This window comes from Platichthys flesus, chromosome 6 (genome assembly GCF_949316205.1).
Source record: "Platichthys flesus chromosome 6, fPlaFle2.1, whole genome shotgun sequence".
Taxonomy (NCBI): Eukaryota; Metazoa; Chordata; class Actinopteri; order Pleuronectiformes; family Pleuronectidae; genus Platichthys; species Platichthys flesus.
Window position 1 is genome coordinate 462,619 of NC_084950.1, and position 28,000 is coordinate 490,618.

The 28,000-nt window shown below is 45.6% G+C and overlaps 1 protein-coding gene across 2 annotated transcripts; it reads left to right on the top strand.

The window, feature by feature from the left end:
• Positions 1–4: 4 nt before the first annotated feature.
• rpgrip1l (RPGRIP1 like) lies at positions 5–28,000 on the top strand. Of its 2 annotated transcripts, none has more exons than XM_062389067.1 (25): positions 5–57; positions 732–871; positions 997–1,165; positions 2,083–2,396; positions 2,535–2,634; positions 3,118–3,249; positions 3,506–3,611; positions 4,196–4,342; positions 4,784–4,857; positions 5,103–5,242; positions 5,472–5,578; positions 9,627–9,671; positions 9,815–9,982; positions 10,720–10,837; positions 11,135–11,578; positions 12,384–12,526; positions 12,610–12,946; positions 13,657–13,928; positions 15,106–15,201; positions 17,121–17,241; positions 17,761–17,849; positions 24,030–24,216; positions 26,365–26,449; positions 26,529–26,665; positions 27,584–28,000. In XM_062389067.1, the coding sequence occupies exons 2-25, from the start codon at positions 784–786 to the stop codon at positions 27,715–27,717; spliced, it is 3,753 nt and encodes a 1,250-aa protein (XP_062245051.1). In that variant the 5' UTR covers positions 5–57; positions 732–783; the 3' UTR covers positions 27,718–28,000. The 2 variants fall into 2 exon arrangements, with proteins under 2 accessions (XP_062245051.1, XP_062245052.1); XM_062389068.1 differs by lacking the exon at positions 5–57 and adding an exon at positions 120–447.

A 28,000-nucleotide genomic window follows, 5' to 3' on the forward strand; every position in this document is an offset into this window, starting at 1 on the left:
CGACCAGCTGGTTTGTTTGAGTAGCAACGGTTACTGAGGAGAGCTCCGCGTCGGGGGGTGAGAAACATTCATGTTCGTTTATCTTTAAGCCTTCGGTACCCGAGCTAACCCTAACCCGAGCTAACCCGAACCCGGGGTCAGAGGGTCGCTCCGCTTCTTTCATCTTCTCCTCCTGTGATGACTCCTCTTCGAAGTCATCACAGGAGAAGGCTCCTTCAGGGGGGGGGGGGGGGTTAGCACGGGTTAGCACGGGTTAGCCTGTTAGCTTACCTCTACAGAGCAGAGGCTAGCTAGCGTTAGCTCGTGTGGCTAGCATCCCGTTAACAACCTCAGTGTTTTTAATCTGCTGCTTAAGGAAACGTTCGCCTCGTTCACCAGACTCCGCTCGGACTCCTGCAGATCACTCCCCCCACACACGAAGGGGACGTTCAATCTACTTCCACACACGTGAGTCCAGAGTCCAGAGAGGAACCAGGACCAGGTTCCGGTTCGGCTCCACTCACATCCCCCTAGCGGCGTGTTTCACACTGGACTCGTTGTCGTTAGGACATGATCCACGGTGTAACTCACCGATGGCCGAGGCATGTGGAGAAGCTTCCATTGTACAGTTTTCAAATGGAAGACCTCTGGGGTTCACTTTCCGAGCACACAGACACACACGAGCAGTCCCGGAGGTGAACAGGTCGAACGGTTCCCTCTGGCTCAACAACTTCTCCCTTCACCTCTGACAGATTCATGTTCCTGGAGGAAGAGGACGGGTGACACGGTGCTCACTGAAGGGACATGTCCACTGTGCTTGATGAGACAGCCGCAGATGTCCCAGTCAGAGACATGGAGGTCGGTCTGTCCCAACTCACAGCTGCTGTACAAGGTCTGGGACACTGGTTGTAGTTAGGACTCTTTATCTGGGGTAGAATGATCACTGCTGTATGGAGAGAGTATGAACCTGATGTAGGTCAGCAGCCTCACGTTTCCTCTCATCACCTGTCAAAGCAGACGAGAACATGTTGCAGCTCACGGACCTGTGGGCTCATCAACATGCCCGGACGCGACAGGACATCTCGCGGGTGTCCAGGGAGGTGCTGGAGGACCGGTTCCTTCACCTCCATGATGAGAATCTGCTCTTAAAAGAGCACAACAACAAACAGGAGGACAAGATCAAGAAGTAACACACACACACACCAAACGCTGGTTTAAGTTTTTTTCTGCTTAAAACATTATCGTTATAATACGAACAATTTCATTTGACTTCCAATGAAAGTGTGTAGACAACGAAACAATAACAAAACATTAAGATCATCACATTTTATTTCTATATATTCCAAAATCCCAGTTTGTCTCTCAGATGTTAAAAGGATCAACTTCCTGTTCTTAACTCAACACGAGTCAAACAGAAACTTAGTGATCAGTGATGAAGCTCAGACCCATGTGGGGATCCTCTCCCAGGACACACACACACATATGCTGATGGACCTGAACACAACAACACAACAATTCACTACATGACAAGAACCGGTTTGTAATGTTTGAAGTGTTTATACATAATGTCTGATGGAGGTGAAGGAGCAGATGAACTGATGGAGAACAAGTTGTATATCAAGAAGTCTTGTGACCATAGTCCACCATCAGCTGACAGCACGAAGATCCTTTGACCTTAAGGGTTAGGGTTCATGTTTCAATAAGAAATGTGGAAAACCTTCCCTTGAGTTGATGAACTAGTTCCAAGTTGTCTCAACTTTCAGAAACTTTAACCTCAGAATTGATCAAGTCAAGTCACTTTTAATTGTGTAGCGTCAAATCACAAAAAACATTATCTCCAGGAACTTTACTTAATAATCAAGACCTGACAAGATCATAGAGAAACACAACAGTTCCCACAACAAGCTAATGAAATGTGGGCGGGTTCATGATCGGTTCAGAGCGAAACCCAGAAGAGAAGTCAATAGGTCAGTGAATGATAAACATATGAATAATTAATACTATAGAATCTATAGTATAGGTGATCTGCCATTATCTTCCCGTTCAATGAACCAAACTTCACAACAGTCACCTGACCCTCACACCTCCTCCTCCGCCCGCCAGGCTCAGCACCAAGCTGATGAAGCTGGTGAAGGACAGAGGTCGCATGGAGAAGCTGGCCGCCGGCGGGGCTCAGCCGGTCTCCAGGGTCCGAGACGTGGAGATGGAGGAGATGATGGAGGAGCTCCAGGAGAAGGTGCGGGGCCTACAGGCAGAGAACGAGGGACTGAAACAGCGTCTTCTCGTGGCCAAGCATCAGCTCATCAACGTGCAGAGCAAGAGGCCATCGCCGTACAGACACGTCCAGTCACGGGTCAACACCGGACTAAAGAGGTTGACCGATGACACCACGTCGCCCTCCCCGACTCAACCCAAAAGTGAGGTCCAGACATTGAGATGAGATAACTGCTTCTTTGATGTAAACCGCTGATACTGTTCATCCTGAAGAGTTGAGTTGTGTTGTCGTCACTGTGAACACGTCATTGTGTTGAGCTGATCGCCCGTGTCTCCTGCAGCTGCGAGGAACCTGGAGGGAGGAGGGCGGCCTCCGAGCGGCCAGCTGCCGCGCTACGGACACAGTCTGCTGGAGGAGTCGAGGGCCGAGAGCCGCAACCTGTGAGTGCTGCACGTAACCCCCAGACACCAACCAGAGGGTCACAGGTCGATAGGTCAGAGGTCAGGAGATTATGGAACATCACCAGCCGCCTCTAAATCCTAATTTCAAACACTTTCATCTGTAATCGTACCAGTTTAAACTTGTGGTGTTCAGAGGGACAGAGGTGGTGTTGAGTCTGTGAGATCATTCCTCAAAAAGAAGGGGGGGGGGGGGGGCTCCTCGCCATAGTGCTGAGCGCTGAAAGATGACTGATATTCTTTGTTGTGATTTCAAATACTTTCAAAATCAAAACAATAACATACAGGATATGTGACGCATACTGATGTACGTACATGAGAAAACATACAGACAAAGTTTTAATTACATTATTTCAATTAAATCTTTGTCTTCTGAAATGTAGGTTTTCACCTCATGGAAACATTTCAGGATCACTCATCATCCAGCAGAGATGATATTTGATGAAGATGTTCTTTGTGACCTAGAGAGAAGGTGATCGAGACTCAGCGGAGCCACATGGAGGAGATGGAGGGCGAGTTGGAGCAGCTGTGGAAGAAAGAGGCCGAATACGAGGAGCGACTCCTGCAGGTCCGACAGCAGCAGACCCACAAACTGAGGTACACCAAGTTACAGTTTCTATTCACACTATTAGTGTGTGGATGTTATTGCTTCACTAATGAAACCTGAGACATGAAACATTGTTTTTCACCTGGTTCACCTGAGACGTCCGAGGAATACGAGCTTCTGTTTACAGCTCAATACAAACACTGACCTGAAGCCGAGTGGGAGAACTATTGATCCGGGGTGTTTTTTAAACTGAGAGACATGTTTGTTTGTTTGTTTTTCATGTCAAAGTCTCTTGCTCTCTCTCAGGTCACATGTCAACGACAACACGACGATGATCAAACTGCAGAAGCAGCTGGTCGACAGGTCCCACGCAGTGGCCGAGCTGGAGGCTCGATTCCTACAACTACAAGAGGTGAGATATTTTTACAGCCTCGTCCTCACTGACGTCCAGCAACAACACCCCCCCCCCCCCCCCCCCCAAACCCAGCGATCAGCTCATTACTGGCAGATCTATACTGGGGTCTCTGAGGGAGCAGGCTTCACCTGCTGTATTTCTACTTCATCTTAGGAAAGACGCAGCTTGGTGCTCTCACAGTGTGTCCAAGCACCTCGTCTTCACGCAGCTGAGAACAGAAGACGTCCTGAGTCTTTCTCCATCGTCTTTAGTTTCAGTTCAGAGACACAAACTGTCCACTGTGTGTGTCCACTGTCATGTACACAGATCACATGATGATAAAAGCCAACATGTTCAATGTATTTGAATCATCAGACATTTTTCTCTTAAAAAATCTTTTTTTGATATGAACTGAGTCAGTTGCTCCGGACCTTTCCCAGAGAAAACCTGAGGACAACAAGAAGATGTGACCTGAAGCAGAGAACCTCAATAAGACTCTTCTCACTGCCACAATAGAAGATTTAAAGATTGTCGTGTCGCTGAACTGTTTCTGCTGAGGATCAGGGTTTGACTTTGTTATTAATTGTTCACTTTCACTCCAGAGTCAGCGGATGCTGAAGGCCAGTTACGACGCGGCGATGCTGAAGGTGGACGAGCTCATGGCTCAGCTGAAAGACGAGAGGCTGAAGAGTCTGGAGATGAAGAAATGGCAGCAGAGCTCCAACTCATCCAAGATCGGGATGGAGCAGGTGACAGCGACACTACTTCAGGTCCACATGTCACTTTGAGAGAAGAAGTCTCAGTCCAGACCTGAGATGCTGGTCTACAGAACGGTGAAGCTCTCAGCTCCTCCTCTGCAGTTAGTTCATCCATAAGAAATTCATCTGCAATTATTTAGAAAATCAGCATCAGTCAGTTTGAATGGGCTGTTTACTGGTTTACTCTGCTGCCTCACAGCTCTGGTCCTCTCACACGGACTCGTGAGACGTTCAATATCACTAAACAAATACCACGTTGTAGATTCGACACTGAACTTCACTGGACTCTGAACAATAAAGTGTGAAGGTGATGAGATGAACGTTCTCCAGATATAAGAGACACAGACAGAGATGATATGGATCTTGTTTTTATATTAGTAGTGTGGATTCAGTGGATGAAGCAGCTCTGTGCTGAGACTCTTTGTTTTCCAGCTGCAGCAGCAGATCGCTGAAGTGCAGCAGGAGAGAGACGAGCTGAGGGAGAACAACGAGAAGCTGCTGAGCAGGTGAGAAGCTTGGTTCTGATTGGCTGATGCTTCAGAGAAAGCACTTATAATGTTCATGTTTCAGAGAGTAGGAGGAGCTGAACGCAGGAAAGGAGCTGTGGTGATGTTTGATGGTTCAGAAATTGTGTCTGAAAAAACTGACATGAAAAATGATAAAGAAACAGGAAACTGTAGTGACTGCTGTGTCAGAGTTTACACAAATTAGTTGATAATTATTGTCGTCGTCCTCTTCTTTGTGTCTCCAGCGCTTTCGACGTATCTCAGCAACAAAAATGGCAGATCCAGGAGCAGCAGCTGAAGTTACAGATCGCACAGCTGGAGACGGCGCTGAAGGCCGACCTGGTCGACAAGAACCAGATCCTCGACAAAATCAAGGCTGAGAGGGGTAAGTTCACATCTCAGACGGAGCTGCAGCACTGTGCTGCTGTGGAACATCTGGAGGGAGAACCGAGGGTTCATCATCTGGAACAAAAGTTAAATGATTACAAATCTGTCACTTCCTCCTGTTGTGATATATAACCACATGAATTATGAAGTGGTTTACTGGAAATCCTCAAATTGAATCCTAGTGATTCTCCTTTTCTGTAGTGTGATTAATACTGAGCTTTGTTTAGATATAAATGAGAAGCTGATAGAAGAAAACAAGAAGCTTCAGATCCAGTTTCTGGAGCAGAAGCAACAAGCAGAGGATCTCAGGGGCCGTGTGACGCCCCCCCGCAGGGTGAGATGCTTTCTTGATTCTGCCCTCATGTTGATAATCCATATATTGATCAAGATATTCATTCACCACGCGTCCTGCTTCCCTGTTTCATCATTATCGCCCCCTGGCGGCTGACTTCAGAATATGTCATAATCCCTCCTCCTCCATGTTAGCAGATGAGACATGAACAAAAAAGAAAAGTAGACTTGAAAGAAGTTTTCTGTCATTTCAGGTCGTTCTTATCTCAGTTTAGTTTTATTTAGTTATTTGATGAAACAGGTTGAGACGTGATTTTCATCCTCTTTATATACAGTCACTGATCCTCTTTATATACAGTCACTTATTCTCTTTATATACAGTCACTTATTCTCTTTATATACAGTCACTGATCATCTTTAGATACAGTCACTGATCCTCTTTATATACAGTCACTAATCATCTTTATATACAGTCACTGATTCTCTTTATATACAGTCACTGATTCTCTTTATATACAGTCACTGATCCTCTTTATTTACAGTCACTGATCCTCTTTATATACAGTCACTAATCATCTTTATATACAGTCACTAATCATCTTTATATACAGTCACTGATCCTCTTTATATACAGTCACTGATTCTCTTTATATACAGTCACTAATCATCTTTATATACAGTCACTGATCCTCTTTATATACAGTCACTTATTCTCTTTATATACAGTCACTAATCATCTTTATATACAGTCACTGATCCTCTTTATATACAGTCACTGATTCTCTTTATATACAGTCACTGATCATCGTTATATACAGTCACTTATTCTCTTTATATACAGTCACTGATTCTCTTTATATACAGTCACTGATCCTCTTTATATACAGTCACTTATTCTCTTTATATAAAGTCACTGATCCTCTTTATAAACAGTCACTGATCATCTTTATATACAGTCACTGATCATCTTTATATACAGTCACTGATCCTCTTTATATACAGTCACTGATCTTCTTTATATACAGTCACTAATCCTCTTTATATACAGTCACTAATCATCTTTATATACAGTCACTGATCCTCTTTATATACAGTCACTTATTCTCTTTATATACAGTCACTAATCATCTTTATATACAGTCACTGATCCTCTTTATATACAGTCACTTATTCTCTTTATATACAGTCACTGATCATCTTTAGATACAGTCACTGATCCTCTTTATATACAGTCACTGATCATCTTTAGATACAGTCACTGATCCTCTTTATATACAGTCACTGATTCTCTTTATATACAGTCACTGATCATCGTTATATACAGTCACTAATCATCTTTATATACAGTCACTGATCCTCTTTATATACAGTCACTGATTCTCTTTATATACAGTCACTGATCCTCTTTATATACAGTCACTGATTCTCTTTATATACAGTCACTGATCCTCTTTATATACAGTCACTGATCCTCTTTATATACAGTCACTGATCCTCTTTATATATAGTCACTAATCATCTTTATATACAGTCACTGATCCTCTTTATATACAGTCACTAATCATCTTTATATACAGTCACTGATCCTCTTTATATAGAGTACCTAATAATCTTTATATACAGTCACTGATCCTCTTTATATACAGTCACTGATCCTCTTTATATACAGTCACTAATCATCTTTATATACAGTCACTTATTCTCTTTATATACAGTCACTGATCATCTTTATATACAGTCACTGATCCTCTTTATATACAGTCACTAATCATCTTTATATACAGTCACTGATCCTCTTTATATACAGTCACTAATCATCTTTATATACAGTCACTGATCCTCTTTATATACAGTCACTTATTCTCTTTATATACAGTCACTTCTCTTTATATACAGTCACTAATCATCTTTATATACAGTCACTAATCATCTTTATATACAGTCACTGATCCTCTTTATATACAGTCACTTATTCTCATTATATACAGTCACTAATCATCTTTATATACAGTCACTGATCCTCTTTATATACAGTCACTTATTCTCTTTATATACAGTCACTAATCATCTTTATATACAGTCACTGATCCTCTTTATATACAGTCACTTATTCTCTTTATATACAGTCACTGATCATCTTTAGATACAGTCACTGATCCTCTTTATATACAGTCACTGATCATCTTTAGATACAGTCACTGATCCTCTTTATATACAGTCACTGATTCTCTTTATATACAGTCACTGATCATCGTTATATACAGTCACTAATCATCTTTATATACAGTCACTGATCCTCTTTATATACAGTCACTGATTCTCTTTATATACAGTCACTGATCCTCTTTATATACAGTCACTGATTCTCTTTATATACAGTCACTGATCCTCTTTATATACAGTCACTGATCCTCTTTATATACAGTCACTGATCCTCTTTATATATAGTCACTAATCATCTTTATATACAGTCACTGATCCTCTTTATATACAGTCACTAATCATCTTTATATACAGTCACTGATCCTCTTTATATAGAGTACCTAATAATCTTTATATACAGTCACTGATCCTCTTTATATACAGTCACTGATCCTCTTTATATACAGTCACTAATCATCTTTATATACAGTCACTTATTCTCTTTATATACAGTCACTGATCATCTTTATATACAGTCACTGATCCTCTTTATATACAGTCACTAATCATCTTTATATACAGTCACTGATCCTCTTTATATACAGTCACTAATCATCTTTATATACAGTCACTGATCCTCTTTATATACAGTCACTTATTCTCTTTATATACAGTCACTTCTCTTTATATACAGTCACTAATCATCTTTATATACAGTCACTAATCATCTTTATATACAGTCACTGATCCTCTTTATATACAGTCACTTATTCTCATTATATACAGTCACTAATCATCTTTATATACAGTCACTGATCCTCTTTATATACAGTCACTTATTCTCTTTATATACAGTCACTAATCATCTTTATATACAGTCACTGATCCTCTTTATATACAGTCACTGATTCTCTTTATATACAGTCACTGATCATCGTTATATACAGTCACTTATTCTCTTTATATACAGTTACTGATTCTCTTTATATACAGTCACTGATCCTCTTTATATACAGTCACTTATTCTCTTTATATAAAGTCACTGATCCTCTTTATATACAGTCACTGATCATCTTTATATACAGTCACTGATCCTCTTTATATACAGTCACTGATCCTCTTTATATACAGTCACTGATCTTCTTTATATACAGTCACTAATCCTCTTTATATACAGTCACTAATCATCTTTATATACAGTCACTGATCCTCTTTATATACAGTCACTAATCATCTTTATATACAGTCACTGATTCTCTTTATATACAGTCACTGATCATCTTTATATACAGTCAATTATTCTCTTTATATACAGTCACTTATTTTCTTTATATACAGTCACTGATCGTCTTTATATACAGTCACTGATCATCTTTATATACAGTCACTGATCCTCTTTATATACAGTCACTGATTCTCTTTATATACAGTCACTGATCATCTTTATATACAGTCAATTATTCTCTTAATATACAGTCACTTATTCTCTTTATATACAGTCACTAATCATCTTTATATACAGTCACTGATCCTCTTTATATACAGTCACTGATCCTCTTTATATACAGTCACTGATCCTCTTTATATACAGTCACTAATCATCTTTATATACAGTCACTGATCCTCTTTATATACAGTCACTGATCCTCTTTATATACAGTCACTGATCCTCTTTATATACAGTCACTGATCCTCTTTATATACAGTCACTGATCATCGTTATATACAGTCACTAATCATCTTTATATACAGTCACTGATCCTCTTTATATACAGTCACTAATCCTCTTTATATACAGTCACTGATCCTCTTTATATACAGTCACTGATCCTCTTTATATACAGTCACTGATCATATTTATATACAGTCACTTATTCTCTTTATATATTATCCTGTAGATTGGTATTGTTCTGTTTCGCTGAATGTCAAAACTCTTTTTCTTTTCCCAGGAGAACGATAAGGCTGAACTCACTGAGGCTCTTCTTCTCATTCAAGTGAGGAATCTTTTCAAGCTGTGAGATGTTCATGATTTTGAAAAGATCATCAGATTCTCTTTTGTTCATGTTTTCATGGTGAAACTTATTACAGTTCTCACTGCTTCTCCTTCCTGCCCCTGACGTAATTACTGCCTCCACAGAAGCGTAAGGCTCAGCGGAGCAGTGACCTGGGCTTCCTGGGGGAGGCGGTGGAGGGAGGGAGCAGCTCCATCCAGGAGCTTCGAGCCGCTCACGCAGAAACCATCCAGGAGCTGGAGAAGACCAGAAACATCCTGAGCACGGAGAGCAAAATCAGCAACAACTACAAGGTAGACGAAGAGGACACAGCTACATAACTTTACTCCTGTGGTATTCTGTTTTCACTTTGTCCGTCCGTCCCATTCTTGTGAACAGTGTATTCATCTCAATAACGTCTTTAAGGAATTCCTTCAAATTTGGTACAAATATTTACTTAGACTCAAAGATGACCTGATTAGATTTTGCTCGTCAAAGGTCAGAGTGAACTCCTGAGTCTGGATAAAAAGCTGGAATGAGGCTGCTCTGATTGGAGGAGACAAACAACCACAGGATGGTGATTCTAGTTTGTCCCTCATCATCGGCTTCATTCTTCTTCTGACCAATGTGGAAAATGTAAAAATCGGTGGATCCTGCGTTCAGTGGGACGACGTGCTCCGAGCTCAACACATGAACAGACTTTGTTCTACACGTGAAAACCACTTCACCACTGGGACACAGGGACCAACAGAATGAATCACCACATGTGGCTGCAGGGGGCGCTGTTGTTCAGTTAAAGCCCTCTGTCCTGTCTGTTACTTCCCAGTTCTTTCTGCTACTTTCTTAAATTATGGAGAATAAACATTTAAAGCTAATCCTGTTTATCCTCTAAGACTCTGACAATTTCCGCCTGATGATCCTCCCACATCCTGTCAGATTCTGCTTTCGTGTAATAAATAAGAAAATGTTGCTGAAACTCCCAGACATAAAACGTGTTTCACGTGTGACGTGAGCACGTTTTCTGTGATAGAAATGTCTCCTTGGTCAACAGGTGGAGCTGGAAGCTGTTGTACGGAAGTTGAATAGTGACAAAGGGGAGTTCGAGCAGAAGCTGGAACGTCAGGCGCAGCTGCTCGACATTAGAAAAGCGAAGATCAAGAAATTGGAAGGTGAGAAAACGCTCAGAGAAACAGGAAGACAATTGTTTGTTTCATTTGACATGAAACTGGTTCAATCATCAGAACCACAGATGCACGACTGAGTCAGAAAACATCTGGATATTTAGAGGAAGGTACAACAAGCTGTGAAGGACAGAAGACAACCACGTCTCCCAGGGTGCATTTCACCAACAAGCAGCCTATCTTCAGGTGTAGAACAGGTGTAACTGCAGTGAGAGGATGTCGTGGCTCCTCTGTCCATCTTTAACTTGAACTAAACCTTTAACCATCTCTCCTGCTCTCCCTCAGCTCAGCTCAGAGACATTGCCTACGGCACCAAAACATATGACTTCCAACCAGACGTCCCGGACGAGGATCAGGCAGAGGAAGCTCTTCACCTGGAGCATGGAGAGAACCTGCTGGAGCTTCAGATCGTCAGTGCCTCGCTGTCTCCCTCGGCCCTGGGTCTTCTGGGCGATGGCGGGTTCTCCACCTTCTGCACCTACACCTTCTATCAGTTTGAGCCACATTCCACTCCGGTGCTGACGGGCCATACCCCGAAATACGGTTTCACGTCCAAGTACGTGGTGAGCGTGGATGATCGCTTCCTCGACTACCTCCATAGATGCTCTGTCACCGTGGAGCTGCACCAGGCGCTGGGCCTGGACTGGAGGACGCTGGCCAGGGGACAGCTTCGCCTGCAACAGCTGCTCGAGCAGGACGGGAAGGTTCACGGGAGCGTGCCGCTGGTCGGTGAGTGAGGCCACACCCCTCTGTCAGTCACTGCCAACAGGAAGTACAGAAACACAGAGCCACACTGATGATTCAGCTCAATCAACCAGGATGTTAGTCTGGTAACAAGGCCGCAGGTTCAAATCATCAGACCAGCTGAGTCCAAAAAATAGAAAACATCTATATGTGTTGAGCTTGAGCAAGGCACTAATCCTCCAGATGCTGCAGTGAGGTTTGAAACCAGCAGATGTTTAAAACGTGTAACAAAGCGACAAATTAACAAACCAATTTAGACACCTTCTGGAACCAGGTCTGACGATTTATGAGGACGATAATAATAATACTACTAATAATAGTAATCATTGTAGGAGCAGGTATTGTGTCCTCAGGTCGTCCGTCTCGTTCTTGTGAACAAAACGCTGTGAAGGAAAATCTTCAAATCTATTAAAACTTATATCAATGTGAATGACACATGTCAGAACTGAGCCTGCTCCCTCTGCTGAGGTCAAACCACAGGGAGTTGATATTTATTTGTTTGGTTTGAGTTTACATGTTATTTCTTTAGTTTCATTTCTCGGTTTTATTTGTTTTTTATATTTAGTTGTGGATAAGTCCTATTTCATTTGTCTTTATGTAGATAATTTCCAACAAAAGTCATTACCATGAAAACATATCTTTCACTTTGTATTTTTATTGTTTCTATTCTGTGTTTTTCATCATATGTGAAGAACAGATTTTTAAAAGCAGATCAAAGGAGCATCTTGAGACTCTGTTAATGAAACGTGGCAGGAGCAGCTGTGTGAGAGTCTCTGTTTGTGCTCGTCAGCTCCCTCTGGTGGGCTGACGTCTGTGGGCTCGGTGGATTACTGGCTGAGGCTGAGGATTCCCATGACAGAAACCATCCGGCTGTTTAAAGAAAGGCTGAAGTCTGTGGCCTGCATCAACACTGCACTGCAGGAAGAAGCACAGGTGCCGAGCCCTGTCCAGATATATACAGCTCAGTCCTGTTGAAATTCACATTTACTGTGAATAAACTGAAACTCTCATCCCAGCTGCAGCCGTCCATCAGTAGCTGGAACGACCTGTCCATCTCCGTGGGTCGCTGTGTGGACCTGAGGTCCGGAGGCTCCCAGCAGCCGAGTCCCTACGTGGTCTACAGGTTCTTCAACTTCTCTGACTACCCCACTGCCATGGTTCCCGACAGCTGCGACCCAGACTTCAACGACCTCCACTCCTTCTCTGTGCTGACGGACCCGGTTCTGGACCAGTACCTGAGGTCTGAGCAGCTGCAGTTCTACGTGTTCGACTACAGGGAGCAGCAGATGGACACGTACCTGGGGAAGGCCGGCGTTCATCTGCTGCCATTGGCTCAGGACAAGGTCATCTCAGGTGAGGATATGGTGACTTTCAAAATTGTCTGATCAGGGTTGCAATGGGGCGGATATTTCCGGAAACTTTCCATGGGAATATGAAGCTCTGGAATTTGGGGAATTTTGAAAAAAAAATAATCGCAAACTTAATGCTGCGCAATAAAAACATCAATCAAAACTCTATTTTAAAGATGTATGGAATGCAGCACACGCTGCACGTGGAATTTCCACTGTGAAGTTCTCCATCACATGCACAGATAACTCCCAGCATCCTTCACTCTACAGCAGGGCTACTGAGGCCTGCTGTAGTGTGCACGTGAGTTTCAATGATATTACTGGGAAAATATATAAGCATGCTGATTGAGAATTGTTCATCTAGCCTCTTTCTATTCATTTATCCATCAATTGTAAAATATTTAAAAGATGATTCCAATTGTTTGGCTAACTATTTATATCTCTGGCATTGCTTTAGTGTTCTTTTTACAAATATATATATTATATTCCCGGAATTTTGCAACCCTATGTCTGATGCAGTTCACTCTACACGACTTCCTATCTTGTGACAAAGAGTCCCACTGTCATTTTGATTGACTCACGTTAGGCGGTCACATACGACTCCACCAGGGGAAACCCCTGACTTGTTTATCTGCTCTCCAGACCATTCAGTAACACAACGCCGTCTCTTTGGGACGCTGGTGGTCCTCTGACCGTGTGTGCTCTGTCCCTCAGGAGTGTTCGAGCTGAGCGATCCCTCTGGACTCGCTGCCGGACACATTGAAGTGACCCTGAAGTGGAAGTCTGCTTACCGCCCTCCATCAGGCTCCATCACGACCGCTGAGCCCTCGGTCCCTGGAGAGAAGTCCGTAGAGGAAGCTGAGCGGAGAAGAGAGCGAGCTTTGGAAGAAGAGAGGAACGATGTGGAGGGGACGCTGCAGGAGGAGAAGGAAGCTGAACTTTGTCTTCATCCCTCCTCGTCTCTGCCTGATAATTCTGCATCGAAGGTCATTTGCTTTTAGCTTGTTGTTAGCTTGTTTTGAGCTGTTTAGTTAGCACAACACAACCTTTGTTTACCACCAGCAGTGGTAAGAAGGTGTGAAGTCACTGGTACAATCGTTCACTTGGACTCAAAGGCAATGGAATTTGTAGGTCAAGGTCACAGTGACCACATTACATTACATTACATGTCATAACATTACATTACATTACATTACATTACATGTCATTACATTACTTTACATTACATGTCATTACATTACTTTACATTACATTACATTACATTACATTACATTACATGTCATTACATGACATTACATTACATTACATGTCATTACATTACTTTACATTACATGTCATTACATTACATTACATTACATTACATTACATGTCATTACATTACTTTACATTACATGTCATTACATTACATGTCATTACATTACTTTACATTACTTTACATTACTTTACATTACATTACATTACATTACATTACATGTCATTACATTACATTACATGTCATTACATTACTTTACATTACTTTACATTACATTACATTACATTACATTACATTACATGTCATTACATTACTTTACATTACTTTACATTACTTTACATTACTTTACATTACATTACATTACATTACATGTCATTACATTACTTTACATTACATTACATGTCATTACTTTACATTACATTACATGTCATTACATTACTTTACATTACTTTACATTACATTACATGTCATTACATGACATTACATGACATTACATTACATTACATTACATAACATCACATGGCATTTAGCTGATGCTTTTGTCCAAAGCGACTTACATTTTTAGAACACTCAACATTTATGAGGGGCCATTTAGGGGTTCAGTATCGTGCCAAGGACACTTCGGCATACAGATGGGGCAGTGTGGGGAATGGGGATTGAACCGGCAACCTTCTTGTTGGAGAACGCCCACTCTACCCCCTAGACGACACCGCACCCTCATAAAACACATTTGTGGTCAAATAAAGATCATTGCAGTAATGACACGTTTTCAGATAAATGTCTTATATCTTAAGGTCAAAGTTCAACTTTCAGAGTAGATATATAACCACCAAATTCATGAAGCTATTTTGGCGTCACTTTAGAATTTGATTCTTGGTGAAGATGTTTGATCTTCTCTGTTCGTTCTTTAGGTTCTGCTGCCGAAACTCCGACAGAAGAAACGAGTGAAGGACGAACCCGCTGCCAAGAAAGTCTCCTTCATGGATCCTTCAGCTGCAGAGGATCAGGTGAAGTGGCTCCGTGTCCAGGGTCAATAGGTTGTGACCTTTACTGCTGACCTGTTCATCCAGGGGCCTGTAGGATCAGGTGAAGTGGCTCTGTGTCCAGGGTCATTAGGTCGTGACCTTTACTGCTGACCTGTTCATCCAGGGGCCTGTAGGATCAGGTGAAGTGGCTCTGTGTCCAGGGTCATTAGGTCGTGACCTTTACTGCTGACCTGTTCATCCAGGGGCCTGTAGGATCAGGTGAAGTGGCTCTGTGTCCAGGGTCATTAGGTCGTGACCTTTACTGCTGACCTGTTCATCCAGGGGCCTGTAGCACGAAGCTGCTTCAACCTGCTCTGATTCAACTCGGGTTCACAAACCCTGGTTCAGTGACTCTGTGTTAAACAGTTCACTGAACTAACCCTAACCCTCCTGTAGGGGGCGTGTTCAGCAGCACAAACTCGTGCACGGTGGAAGGAGAGTGCACGAGATTCAGATATGGAGAAATGAAATGTGAAATTGTAACTAATAATAATAAAAATAGCTTCAATTTATATTTTATGTTTAAATTTCGAGACTCAAAGATGATAACTGGTCTGTGAACGTTGTGTTACTGGTGTGTGAACGTTGTGTTACTGGTGTGTGAACGTTGTGTTACTGACGGTCTGTGAACGTTGTGTTACTGACGGTGTGTGAACGTTGTGTTACTGGTGCGTGAACGTTGTGTTACTGACGGTGTGTGAACGTTGTGTTACTGGTGTGTGAACGTTGTGTTACTGGTGTGTGAACGTTGTGTTACTGACTGTGTGTAAACGTGTTACTGACGGTCTGTGAACGTTGTGTTACTGGTGTGTGAACGTTGTGTTACTGATGGTCTGTGAACGTTGTGTTACTGGTGTGTGAACGTTGTGCTACTGACGGTGTGTGAACATTGTGTTACTGGTGTGTGAACGTTGTGTTACTGACGGTCTGTGAACGTTGTGTTACTGACGGTGTGTGAACGTTGTGTTACTGACGGTGTGTGAACGTTGTTTTTACTGACGGTCTGTGAACGTTGTGTTACTGGTGTGTGAACGTTGTGCTACTGACGGTGTGTGAACATTGTGTTACTGGTGTGTGAACGTTGTGTTACTGACGGTCTGTGAACGTTGTGTTACTGACGGTGTGTGAACGTTGTGTTACTGACGGTGTGTGAACGTTGTGTTACTGACGGTCTGTGAACGTTGTGTTACTGGTGTGTGAACGTTGTGTTACTGACGGTCTGTGAACGTTGTGTTACTGGTGTGTGAACGTTGTGTTACTGACGGTGTGTGAATGTTGTGTTACTGACGGTCTGTGAACGTTGTGTTACTGACGCTCTGTGAACGTTGTGTTACTGACGGTGTGTGAACGTTGTGTTACTGACGGTGTGTGAACGTTGTGTTACTGACGGTCTGTGAACGTTGTGTTACTGGTGTGTGAACGTTGTGTTACTGACGGTCTGTGAACGTTGTGTTACTGGTGTGTGAACGTTGTGTTACTGACGGTGTGTGAATGTTGTGTTACTGACGGTCTGTGAACGTTGTGTTACTGACGCTCTGTGAACGTTGTGTTACTGGTGTGTGAACGTTGTGTTACTGGTGTGTGAACGTTGTGTTACTGACGGTCTGTGAACGTTGTGTTACTGACGGTGTGTGAATGTTGTGTTACTGACGGTCTGTGAACGTTGTGTTACTGACGGTCTGTGAACGTTGTGTTACTGGTGTGTGAACGTTGTGTTACTGGTGTGTGAACGTTGTGTTACTGACGGTCTGTGAACGTTGTGTTACTGACGGTGTGTGAATGTTGTGTTACTGACGGTCTGTGAACGTTGTGTTACTGACGGTCTGTGAACGTTGTGTTACTGGTGTGTGAACGTTGTGTTACTGGTGTGTGAACGTTGTGTTGCTGTGTTGTGTTGGCAGGTGGACCCTGGTCTGCAGCAGGACGAGGACACACACTGTCCCAGTGTCTCGGAGGGACAGCTGCTTCCGGCCTCTCAGTCCGTCTCTGATGATTCTGAAATCTCTGAGGAAATCATCCCAGGTGAAAATACATCAAATATCAAATGTATAAATAAATATTTAAATAAATCTTCATTATTGATAATGTATATATATTTATATATAATCAATTGTGATGATTTATATTATATTTATATATATATATATAATATAGATCATCTGCTCTGATGGGAAAGAAACAAAAAGACCGACGTTTTTGTGGAAACTAAGTTTCTCTGTTTGTAAAACTTTTTTTATATGAGATGATATTAAGAGTTAGAGTTATTGTGTGTGTCTCTGTGTGTGTGTCTCTCTGTGTGAACCAGTTGTTATGACAGATCGATCTCCTGGAGGTGTTGAGCCCTGATCTGTGTCTTACAGATGCAGAGGTTTAAACCCTCATCAATATTTGATTGACAGCAGAGTTCATAAATGTTAAAACTAAGTTAGTTCACCTGGTTAATCGATAGCAGCCCCCCCCCCCCATACCGCACACTTCATCATCACCTCGTTGTTCTCCTCTTCTTCTCTGCCCCCCCGCTCCCCGTCGGCATCCATCCAGATGTGGAAGCAGCCGAACAGGAACAGAGCCAATCAGATCGCTCCGACAGCGATGACTGTGTAGTTCACGTCTCGGCCTCAGGGAGGCAGGTGAGCAACGCTCTGTTTACCTGTTGTGTCAGAACTCATCAGCTCCTGTCAACATGTTGTTCTGTCTGATTGTCTGGGTCCAACAGAACCAATCATGTGTTTGTATCTTCTAATCAATGACCTCTCTCTCTCTCTCTCTCTCCGTCTCTCTCTCTCTCCGTCTCTCTCTCTCTCTCTCTCTCTCTCTCTCTCTCTCTGTCTCTGTCTCTGTCTCTGTCTCTGTCTCTCTCTCTCTCTGAGTGTGGTGGTGTAGTGCGTGCGAGTTGAGAGCGGTGGCTGTAAATGAGCGGTTTGTGCGATTTTGATCTCTTTATTGATAATTCTGATTATAGTTATAAAGTGTATTGTTGGTTATATCAACGCCATGGACCTCGCCAGGTTAACCCGGAAGCACGGTATTAAGATCGCTACGGCATTCCCGGTGTAGTCTGGCCGTGGGGAGGGGGGGTGCTCCGTGGAGGAGTGTAGTCTAGCCGGGGGGGGGGGGGGGGGTGGTCGGCAACAGCAGCGTGAAGTCCGCTGCGAGGATGAACAACGCGGTTGTCATTTTTCTGGACAGCGTAGGGAAGGTGAACACGGTGGTGGCGATCGGGATGGAAGTGAACGATACGTTCGTGTCTGTTCTGCCTCTCGCCACACCGGCGGTAAAAGTGACTCTGTCCAACGTCCCTCCGTTCATAAGAGATGAGACGTTGTTGAGAGAACTAGCGAGACACGGTAAGATCCATTTATTCATTTATTAGTCCCAAACACACTCATGCAGGTAGGGAAATGTAACCTCTGCTTTTGACCCATCTGGTGCAGGACACACAGAGCAGTGAGCGACCATGTGAGGCGCTCGGGGAGCAGATGTTGGGGGAGTAAGGTGCCTTGCTCAGGGGCACTAGACAGGGTAGGGAGACTCTGGATTTTTGGACAGATCAATCCAGGTTCGTCTTTTGTTGTCTATCGTGTCTCAGATTAAGAAAGTGTCCTCAGGATGCAAGTCCCCGCTGTTAAAACACGTGGTGTCCCACAGAAGACATCTGTTTATGATTCTTAATAACAGGACTGAGGATCTGAACCTGGTGTTCAAGATCAGGGTGGAGGAGTTTGATTATGTGATTTTTGTGTCTTCAAACAACACAAAGTGTTTCAGCTGTGGGAAAGAGGGACACCAAGCTAAAGGGTGTCCTCAGAGAAATAAGACAGCTGACACTCAGGAGCAACAGGAGGGGACAGGGGGGGTGCAGCAGGAGGTTCAGGTGAATGAGGAGGGGAGAGGGGAGATCCCAAAGGAGGGTCCGGTGAGTGAGGAGGGACAAGAGGGGACAGAGGTGGTCCAACAGGCAGATCAGGTGAGTGAGGAAAGACAGGAGGAGACAGGCCAAGTCAGCGATATTGACATGGAGAGGGTCGAGGAGGTGCTTAAAGTTCCTCGTCTAAAGAGAAAGACCAGGAGCGACAGTGGAACCTCCAAAGCTAAGAAAGGGACAGGGAAGAAAGGAGGGGGAGGAGCAGCAGAGTCTGAGTCCAGCATGGAGACCGACTCTGCTGACAGTGAATCCTCCGACATCAGGGCAGGAAGCCAGAAGAGCTCAAGAAGCTACAGTGCGGGGAAGATGAAAGTGTTTCTCCAGAAAACAAAGAACATGAAGGGTTTGAAATTGGAGGATTACTTCTCTGATAAAGAGCAGTTTTCAAACTCTGCCCGGCTGCACATGAGCAGCAAAGGCAGAGGAGGTTTCACTGACCAGGAGATATACAGACTCAAGAAAATTGTTCAGAAAATTAGACAGGATAAAAACAATGATGATGATGATGATGATGAATAAAGTGCATCCTGATTACCAATCAGTCCTGTTTTTTTGTGGGTTTTTTATATTTTTCATTATGAGTCTTTTAAACATCAGTTCTTTGAACGTTAACGGAGCCAGAGACGCTGTGAAGAGGTCTCTGATGATCCAGCAACTAAAACTGAAAAGAACTGAAGTGATGTTCTTACAGGAAACACATAGTGACACTAATAATGAGAATGACTGGAAAAGAGAGTGGGAGGGGCAGGTGGTCCTGAGCCACCTAAGCACAACCAGTGGGGGGGGGTGGGCATCATCTTCTCCAGGAGCTTCGCACCGGAGTCTTTAGAAGTGGAGGAGGTGGTGGAGGGCAGACTCCTGGTGGTGAGGGCAAAGGTCGAGCAGTTTTATTTAGTTTTTATGAATGTGTATGCTCCGGTCTCAGGACCCGACAGAGTCTGTTTTTTAAAGGTTTTAGACACGGCGTTAAGCAGAGTTAAGATGGATGATTTTTTATTTTTAGGAGGAGATTTTAATTGTACAGAAGATGTTTTAGACCGGAACCACCTGGAGCCCCACAGAGCTTCACAGAGTGCACTGAGGCAGCTGCTGCAGGCCCACGATCTGTGTGATGTGTGGAGAAGAATGAATGATAGTAAGAGACAGTACACATGGACTCATTGCAGAGGGGATCTCATCTCCATGGCGAGGTTGGACCGGTTTTATTGTTTTAAACATAATCTTAGCATCTTCAGAAAGTGCAGTATACTCCCAGTTGGTTTTACAGATCACGCGCTGGTTGTGTGCAAAGTTTTTATCTCTATGTTAAAATCTAGAAGCGCCTACTGGCATTTTAACACGTCTCTTTTATGTGATGCACATTTTAAGGATGTTTTTAAGTTTTTTTGGAGCGGTTTTAAAGAAAGAAAGAATGATTTTATTTCTTTAAAGCTGTGGTGGGACTGTGGTAAGGTTGAGATAAAGCAGCTCTGTCAACAGTATACCCTCAATGTTACAAGAGACATAACCAGATCTATGGAGGATCTAGAGTCGGAAATTGAGGTGGTGCTGAATTTAATAGATTCCACTGGAAATCGAGATCATATTAAAGATCTCAAGTCTAAAAAATCTGCTCTTACAGACCTACTTGGCATGAAGGCCCAGGGGGCGCTGGTCAGGTCACGGTTCCAGACGGCAGCGCTTATGGATGCACCGACTAAATTCTTCTTTGGACTGGAGAAGAAGAATGGACAAAGCAGAATAATCCACACTCTTCGATCTCCTGAAGGAGAAGAACTCAGCGACAGCAAGGAGATCCGGAAGAGAGCCGTGAGTTTTTATAAGGATTTGTACGAAACGGAATATACTGAGAACAATGGCCTGTTTGACTCCTTCTGTGGAGAGCGGCCCAAGGTCCCTCAAGACGTGAACACTGGGGTGGATGGCCCCCTGTCGATGCAGGAACTCTACACGGCCCTGCAGAGCATGGCGGGGGGGAAGGCCCCAGGCATCGACGGCTTTCCAGTCGAGTTTTTTAAGGAGTTCTGGAGCGAGATGGGGGAAGATCTGTATCTGTTTTTAACGAGAGCTTTAGAGACTTGGTGCTGCCGATAAGCAGCAGGAGGGCAATGATAACTCTCCTGCCAAAGAAAGGAGACCTTCAGGAGATCAAGAACTGGCGTCCGGTGTCGCTGCTGTGCACAGACTATAAGATCCTGTCCAAAGAGCTGGCAAACCGTCTGAGGGAGGTGATGGAGGAAGTGATACACCAGGACCAGACTTACTGTGTGCCTGGTAGGTCTATCCTGGACAATGTGTCCTTGATTCGTGATATTGTGGATTTCTCTAGTTCTTTAGGCATAAAAACTGGTCTCATTTCTCTGGACCAGGAAAAGGCTTTTGACCGGGTTGAGCACCTTTACCTCTGGAAGACTCTGGAGAGGTTTGGCCTCAGCCCTTGTCTCATAGCTATGATCAAGGTTCTGTATCAGGAAATTGAGAGTGTACTGAAGATCAATGGAGGCCTGAGTGAACCTTTTAAAGTGCACAGGGGGGGGGGGGGGGACAGGGCTTCTCACTCTCTGGGATGTTATACACACTTTCTATTGAACCCATGCTAAAGAAGATAAGAGCAAATATTGAAGGGTTGATTTTAAGTGATTTTAAAGAGTCACATGTTATCGGCATATACGGACGACATTATCGTGTTTGTAAAAAATCAGGAGGACGTCCAGGAACTGGAAAAATTGTCAATGATTTTAAACCATGTTAGCGGCTAAAGTGAACTGGGTGGGAAGGGGGTCTACCAAGTCTGCCGGGGGGGTTAACGTGGAGGAGAGACGGTCTCAAATACCTCAGGGTTAATGTAGGCAATGAGTCCATGGACCAGAAGAACTGGGAGGGAGTGGCTGAGAAAATGCAAGGGAGGCTCAACAAATGGAAATGGCTGAAACCCAAGTTATCCTACAGAGGCAGAACAATGATTATTAATAACCTGGTGGCTTCTGCTCTGTGGCATCGGCTTGCATGTTTGGAACCACCGAAAGGCTTAGTACAGAAACTACAAGCCATTTTAACAGACTTCTTTTGGGACAGGTTGCACTGGGTGCCCCAGTGTGTGTTGTGTTTACCAAAGGAGGAGGGGGGGGCAAGGGCTGGTGCACATCCAAAGCAGTATATCCACTTTTAGATTACAGTTTTTACAGAAATATCTCATAGGTCCACAGGATGTTGTTTGGAGACGAGTGACGAGCAGCATCTTGAGGGAGACAACTGGGCTGGTTTTAGACATGCCACGGTTCTTAATGGATTTTAAGCTTTTTAACATGTATGGATTATCTACTTTTTATCAGTCACTTTTTAAGACATGGAACCTTTTTTAAGTGGAAAAGGCTGGAACCTACAAACTCTCTGCACTGGCTTTTAGAAGAGCCGCTGGTCAACGGAGCCAGGCTGGATGTCCAGAGCAGCTCCACACCAGGCCTCACCAGCATGCTGTGCACCGCCGGAGCTGTGACCCTGAGGAGTATCATCGACGCAGCAGGTCCTGGACTAATAGACATCCCGGCGGTGGCGACCCTCATCGGGCAGAGGTCCAGGCGACAGACAGAACGGATTTTAAATGAATGGATTAAAAGACTCACGGACGAGGAGTTCGAAATGCTGAAGGAATACTCTGATGGAGTGGAGACCCCTGACGACAGCGACCCTTTTCCGGAGCTAGGTTTTTTACCCCAAATCTGGACGGGCTCTCAGGACCTTTTTTAAATAAAACAGACTGGAAGCAAGTGGACCTGTACACAGCAAAAGGGAGAGCCATGTATGAATGCTGTGTTTTAACCTTGAACAGGAGCAAGCTGGATTTGAGGCCTGACACGGTGTGGAGGAGGAGACTGGATCTGGACATCTATGACAAACCGGTGTGGAGGGTTTTATACAAACCACCTTTAAGGAAGATGATTGGGGACCTGCAGTGGAGGATTTAACACGGAGCCATTGCGGTTAACAGTTTTATATCCATCATCAACCCAACAGTCAAGTTCATTGCCCATTTTGTGGAGAAGAAGAGACAGTGTTCCAGGCTTTTCATGAATGTGAAAGACTCTGTTTCCTTTTTAATACAATGCAGAAGGTTTTTAAACAGTCATGAAGTCATGTCTCCTGACTTTTTAAACAGTCAGGAGACATGAAGTAAGAAGGCCTTCATTTTAGGAGTAGAAAATGAAGGCCTTGGAGTAGGGGAGAGCGTGGCCTAGGGGATAGAGCGGGTGCTCTGCAACAAGAAGGTTGCCGGTTCGAATCCCACTCTATCCCATCTGCATGCCTAAGTGTCCTTGGCAAGATACTGAACCCCTAGATGGCCCCTCATAAAAATGATGAGTGTTCTAAAAAAATGTAAGTCGCTTTGGATAAAAGCGTCAGCTAAATGACAAGTTTAGTTTTTTAGTTTAGTTTAGGAGTAGGGTATAGGAAAGCAAATGAGTGCAAATGGAAACTTTTAAACTGGATTGTGGGAGAAGAGAAAATGTCCATTTACAGCAGCAGGAAGAACAGAGTGAAGGACAGGACAGGACAAGAAGCTCTTCCTGTTTTCATCTCGCTGCTGAAAGCTAGAGTGTGGGTAGATTTTAGGTTTTTTAAAGAAATGAGGGACATGGATGGCTTCATCAAACAGTGGTGTTTTAATGATGTAGTATGTTCTGTTGTTGAGGATGTTTTAATATTTAATTTTACTGTCTAGGTAGGTCTTAGTCTTGTCCTGAAACGTACTGTACATAACCAGTGAAACTTTGACAGCGTTTTTGTTTAAGTTTTGAAAATAAAGGTTTCAATAATCAAAAATCTCTCTCTCTCTCTCTATCTGTCTCTCTCCCTCTCCCTCTCCCCCTCTCTCTCTCTCTCTCAGCCCTCGGAGCGAGTGCGGGTGGAGGTGGTGTCTCTGAGCCTGAGGGCGGAGTCTCGTGTGGCGATGGACAGCAGCGTGGTGCGTCTCTTTGTGGAGTACTGTCTCCTGGATCTGCCCACAGAGGAAACGCCAATGTCTCTCCCCAAACCCCCGCAGGGCAAGAGCCTCAGCTTCAACCACAGCAAAGGTACGAGTCCAGTCCGGTCCAGAGTCCGGTCCAGAGTCCAGAGTCCGGTCCAGAGTCCAGAGTCCGGTCCAGAGTCCGGTCTGGAGTCTGGTCCAGAGTCTGGTCCAGAGTCCAGAGTCCGGTCCAGAGTCCAGAGTCCGGTCCAGAGTCCGGTCCGGAGTCCAGAGTCCGGTCCGCAGTCTGGTCCAGAGTCCGGTCCATAGTCCAGAGTCCGGTCCGGAGTCTGGTCCATAGTCCAGAGTCCGGTCTAGAGTCCAGAGTCCGGTCCAGAGTCCGGTCCGGAGTCCGGAGTCCGGTCCGGAGTCCGGTCCAGAGTCCGGTCCAGAGTCCAGAGTCCGGTCCAGAGTCCGGTTCGCAGTCTGGTCCAGAGTCCAGAGTCCGGTCCGGAGTCCGGTCCGGAGTCCGGTCCAGAGTCCGGTCCAGAGTCCGGTCCGGAGTCTGGTCCATAGTCCATAGTCCGGTCTAAAGTCCAGTCCAGAGTCCAGAGTCCGGTCCAGAGTCCGGTCCGGAGTCTGGTCCATAGTCCAGAGTCCGGTCCAGAGTCCAGAGTCCGGTCCAGAGTCCAGAGTCCGGTCCAGAGTCCAGAGTCCGGTCCAGAGTCCGGTCTGGAGTCTGGTCCAGAGTCTGGTCCAGAGTCCAGAGTCCGGTCCAGAGTCCAGAGTCCGGTCCAGAGTCCGGTCCGGAGTCCAGAGTCCGGTCCGCAGTCTGGTCCAGAGTCCGGTCCAGAGTCCGGTCCGGAGTCTGGTCCATAGTCCAGAGTCCGGTCTAGAGTCCAGAGTCCGGTCCAGAGTCCGGTCCGGAGTCCAGAGTCCGGTCCAGAGTCCGGAGTCCGGTCCGGAGTCCGGTCCAGAGTCCGGTCCAGAGTCCAGAGTCCGGTCCAGAGTCCGGTTCGCAGTCTGGTCCAGAGTCCAGAGTCCGGTCCAGAGTCCGGTCCGGAGTCCGGTCCGGAGTCTGGTCCAGAGTCCGGTCCAGAGTCCGGTCCGGAGTCTGGTCCATAGTCCATAGTCCGGTCTAAAGTCCAGTCCAGAGTCCAGAGTCCGGTCCAGAGTCCGGTCCGGAGTCTGGTCCAGAGTCTGGTCCAGAGTCCAGAGTCCGGTCCAGAGTCCAGAGTCCGGTCCAGAGTCCGGTCCGGAGTCCAGAGTCCGGTCCGCAGTCTGGTCCAGAGTCCGGTCCAGAGTCCGGTCCGGAGTCTGGTCCATAGTCCAGAGTCCGGTCCGGAGTCTGGTCCATAGTCCAGAGTCCGGTCTAGAGTCCAGAGTCCGGTCCAGAGTCCGGTCCGGAGTCCAGAGTCCGGTCCAGAGTCCGGAGTCCGGTCCGGAGTCCGGTCCAGAGTCCGGTCCAGAGTCCAGAGTCCGGTCCAGAGTCCGGTTCGCAGTCTGGTCCAGAGTCCAGAGTCCGGTCCGGAGTCCGGTCCGGAGTCTGGTCCAGAGTCTGGTCCAGAGTCCGGTCCGGAGTCTGGTCCATAGTCCATAGTCCGGTCTAAAGTCCAGTCCAGAGTCCAGAGTCCGGTCCAGAGTCCGGTCCGGAGTCTGGTCCATAGTCCAGAGTCCGGTCCAGAGTCCAGTCCGGAGTCCGGTCCAGAGTCCAGAGTCCGGTCCAGAGTCCGGTCCAGAGTCCGGTCCGTTCCTCTCAGAGTCCGGTCCAGTGTCCAGTCCAGAGTCTGGTCCAGAGTCCGGTCCAGAGTCCGGTCCGGAGTCTGGTCCATAGTCCATAGTCCGGTCTAAAGTCCAGTCCAGAGTCCAGAGTCCGGTCCAGAGTCCGGTCCGGAGTCTGGTCCGTAGTCCAGAGTCCGGTCCAAAGTCCGGTCCAGAGTCCAGTCCGGAGTCCGGTCCAGAGTCCAGAGTCCGGTCCAGAGTCCGGTCCAGAGTCCGGTCCGTTCCTCTCAGAGTCCGATCCAGAGTCCGGTCCAGAGTCCGGTCCAGTGTCCAGTCCAGAGTCTGGTCCAGAGTCCGGTCCAGAGTCCGGTCCGGAGTCTGGTCCATAGTCCATAGTCCGGTCTAAAGTCCAGTCCAGAGTCCAGAGTCCGGTCCAGAGTCCGGTCCAGAGTCCGGTCCAGAGTCCGGTCCAGTGTCCGATCCGGAGTCTGGACTTTGGACTCTGGCTTCAGACTAGAGGTTTGTGTGGATGACCTTTGACCTGTGTGTTCAGTGGTTCCTGTGGACGCTGAGAACAACGGGCCGAGGCGGCGGCTGCTGAGGGGCGTCCTGCAGGGGCGGCAACCTGACATGGAGAGGTGAGGTGTCAGTGTGCGTTAGTGTGTGTTTGTTTGTGTGTGTGTTTGTGTGACCGACTAGTGTTTCATCGTTCCTCAGGATCAAATTCACGGTGGTGAGTGAACCTCCCGAGGAGGAGGAGCAGGAGAGGGAGTGTGAGGACGTGGGCGTGGCCTTCGTGAGGATCCCCGAGATCCTGGAGAGACGACGAGACCTGATGGAGACAACACTCCCAGGTCAGACACACACACACACACACACACTCCCAGGTCAGACACACACACACACACACACACTCCCAGGTCAGAGACACACACACACACACTCCCAGGTCAGAGACACACACACACACACACACACACTCCCAGGTCAGACACACACACACACACACACACTCCCAGGTCAGAGACACACACACACACACTCCCAGGTCAGAGACACACACACACACACACACTCCCAGGTCAGAGACACACACACACACACTCCCAGGTCAGAGACACACACACACACACACACACTCCCAGGTCAGACACACACACACACACACACACTCCCAGGTCAGAGACACACACACACACACACACTCCCAGGTCAGAGACACACACACACACACTCCCAGGTCAGAGACACACACACACACACATACACTCCCAGGTCAGAGACACACACACACACACACTCCCAGGTCAGAGACACACACACACACACACTCCCAGGTCAGAGACACACACACACACACTCCCAGGTCAGACACACACACACACACACACACTCCCAGGTCAGAGACACACACACACACACACACTCCCAGGTCAGAGACACACACACACACACTCCCAGGTCAGAGACACACACACACACACATACACTCCCAGGTCAGAGACACACACACACACACACTCCCAGGTCAGAGACACACACACACACACACTCCCAGGTCAGAGACACACACACACACACTCCCAGGTCAGAGACACACACACACACACATACACTCCCAGGTCAGAGACACACACACACACACACTCCCAGGTCAGAGACACACACACACACACACACACACACACACGCTTAATGACTGTAGCTCTCAGCACATGTACATTCCACCATGAGAGTCACATTCTGTGTGTGTCTTTGTGTGTTGTGTGCAGTGGTGGATGTTGTCGACAGCTCTCAGGTTGTTGGCAGTCTCGTTGTGTCGGTTGAGGGACTAGAGGCTCTCCAGGCTGTCATGGAGGACCAGGACCAGGACCCTGTCTCCTTCCTGCTTCCATCGTTAGCGTGACACAACAGTGATATCGACATCACATGACACCGTTAGCGTGACGAAACACACATGTGAAGCAGCTGGTGAAGTACAACAATTATGTTGTGTCCCAGGTTGTCATGGGTTTGTGCAGCAGATCTGAAAGGTCACGACCTCAGCGGAGTGGTATTTGGATGTAAAGCGCCACCATGTGGTTGTCACTGGAACGCCTCATCAGGATTCTGTGTGTGTATCGTCAAACATGTCAATATGTACAGTTTATCAAAAATCAATAAAAATGATGATTTGATAAAATGTTAAA

What these genes read in the sequence shown, in the direction of transcription:
- rpgrip1l (XM_062389067.1), top strand. Translation starts at nt 784, where the DNA reads ATGTCCACTGTGCTTGATGAGACAGCCGCAGATGTCCCAGTCAGAGAC. An exon ending in CTCCCCGACTCAACCCAAAA is followed by an intron (nt 2,397 to 2,534) that starts GTGAGGTCCAGA and finishes TGTCTCCTGCAG; the next exon opens with CTGCGAGGAACCTGGAGGGA. An exon ending in TCTCGGCCTCAGGGAGGCAG is followed by an intron (nt 17,850 to 24,029) that starts GTGAGCAACGCT and finishes TCTCTCTCTCAG; the next exon opens with CCCTCGGAGCGAGTGCGGGT.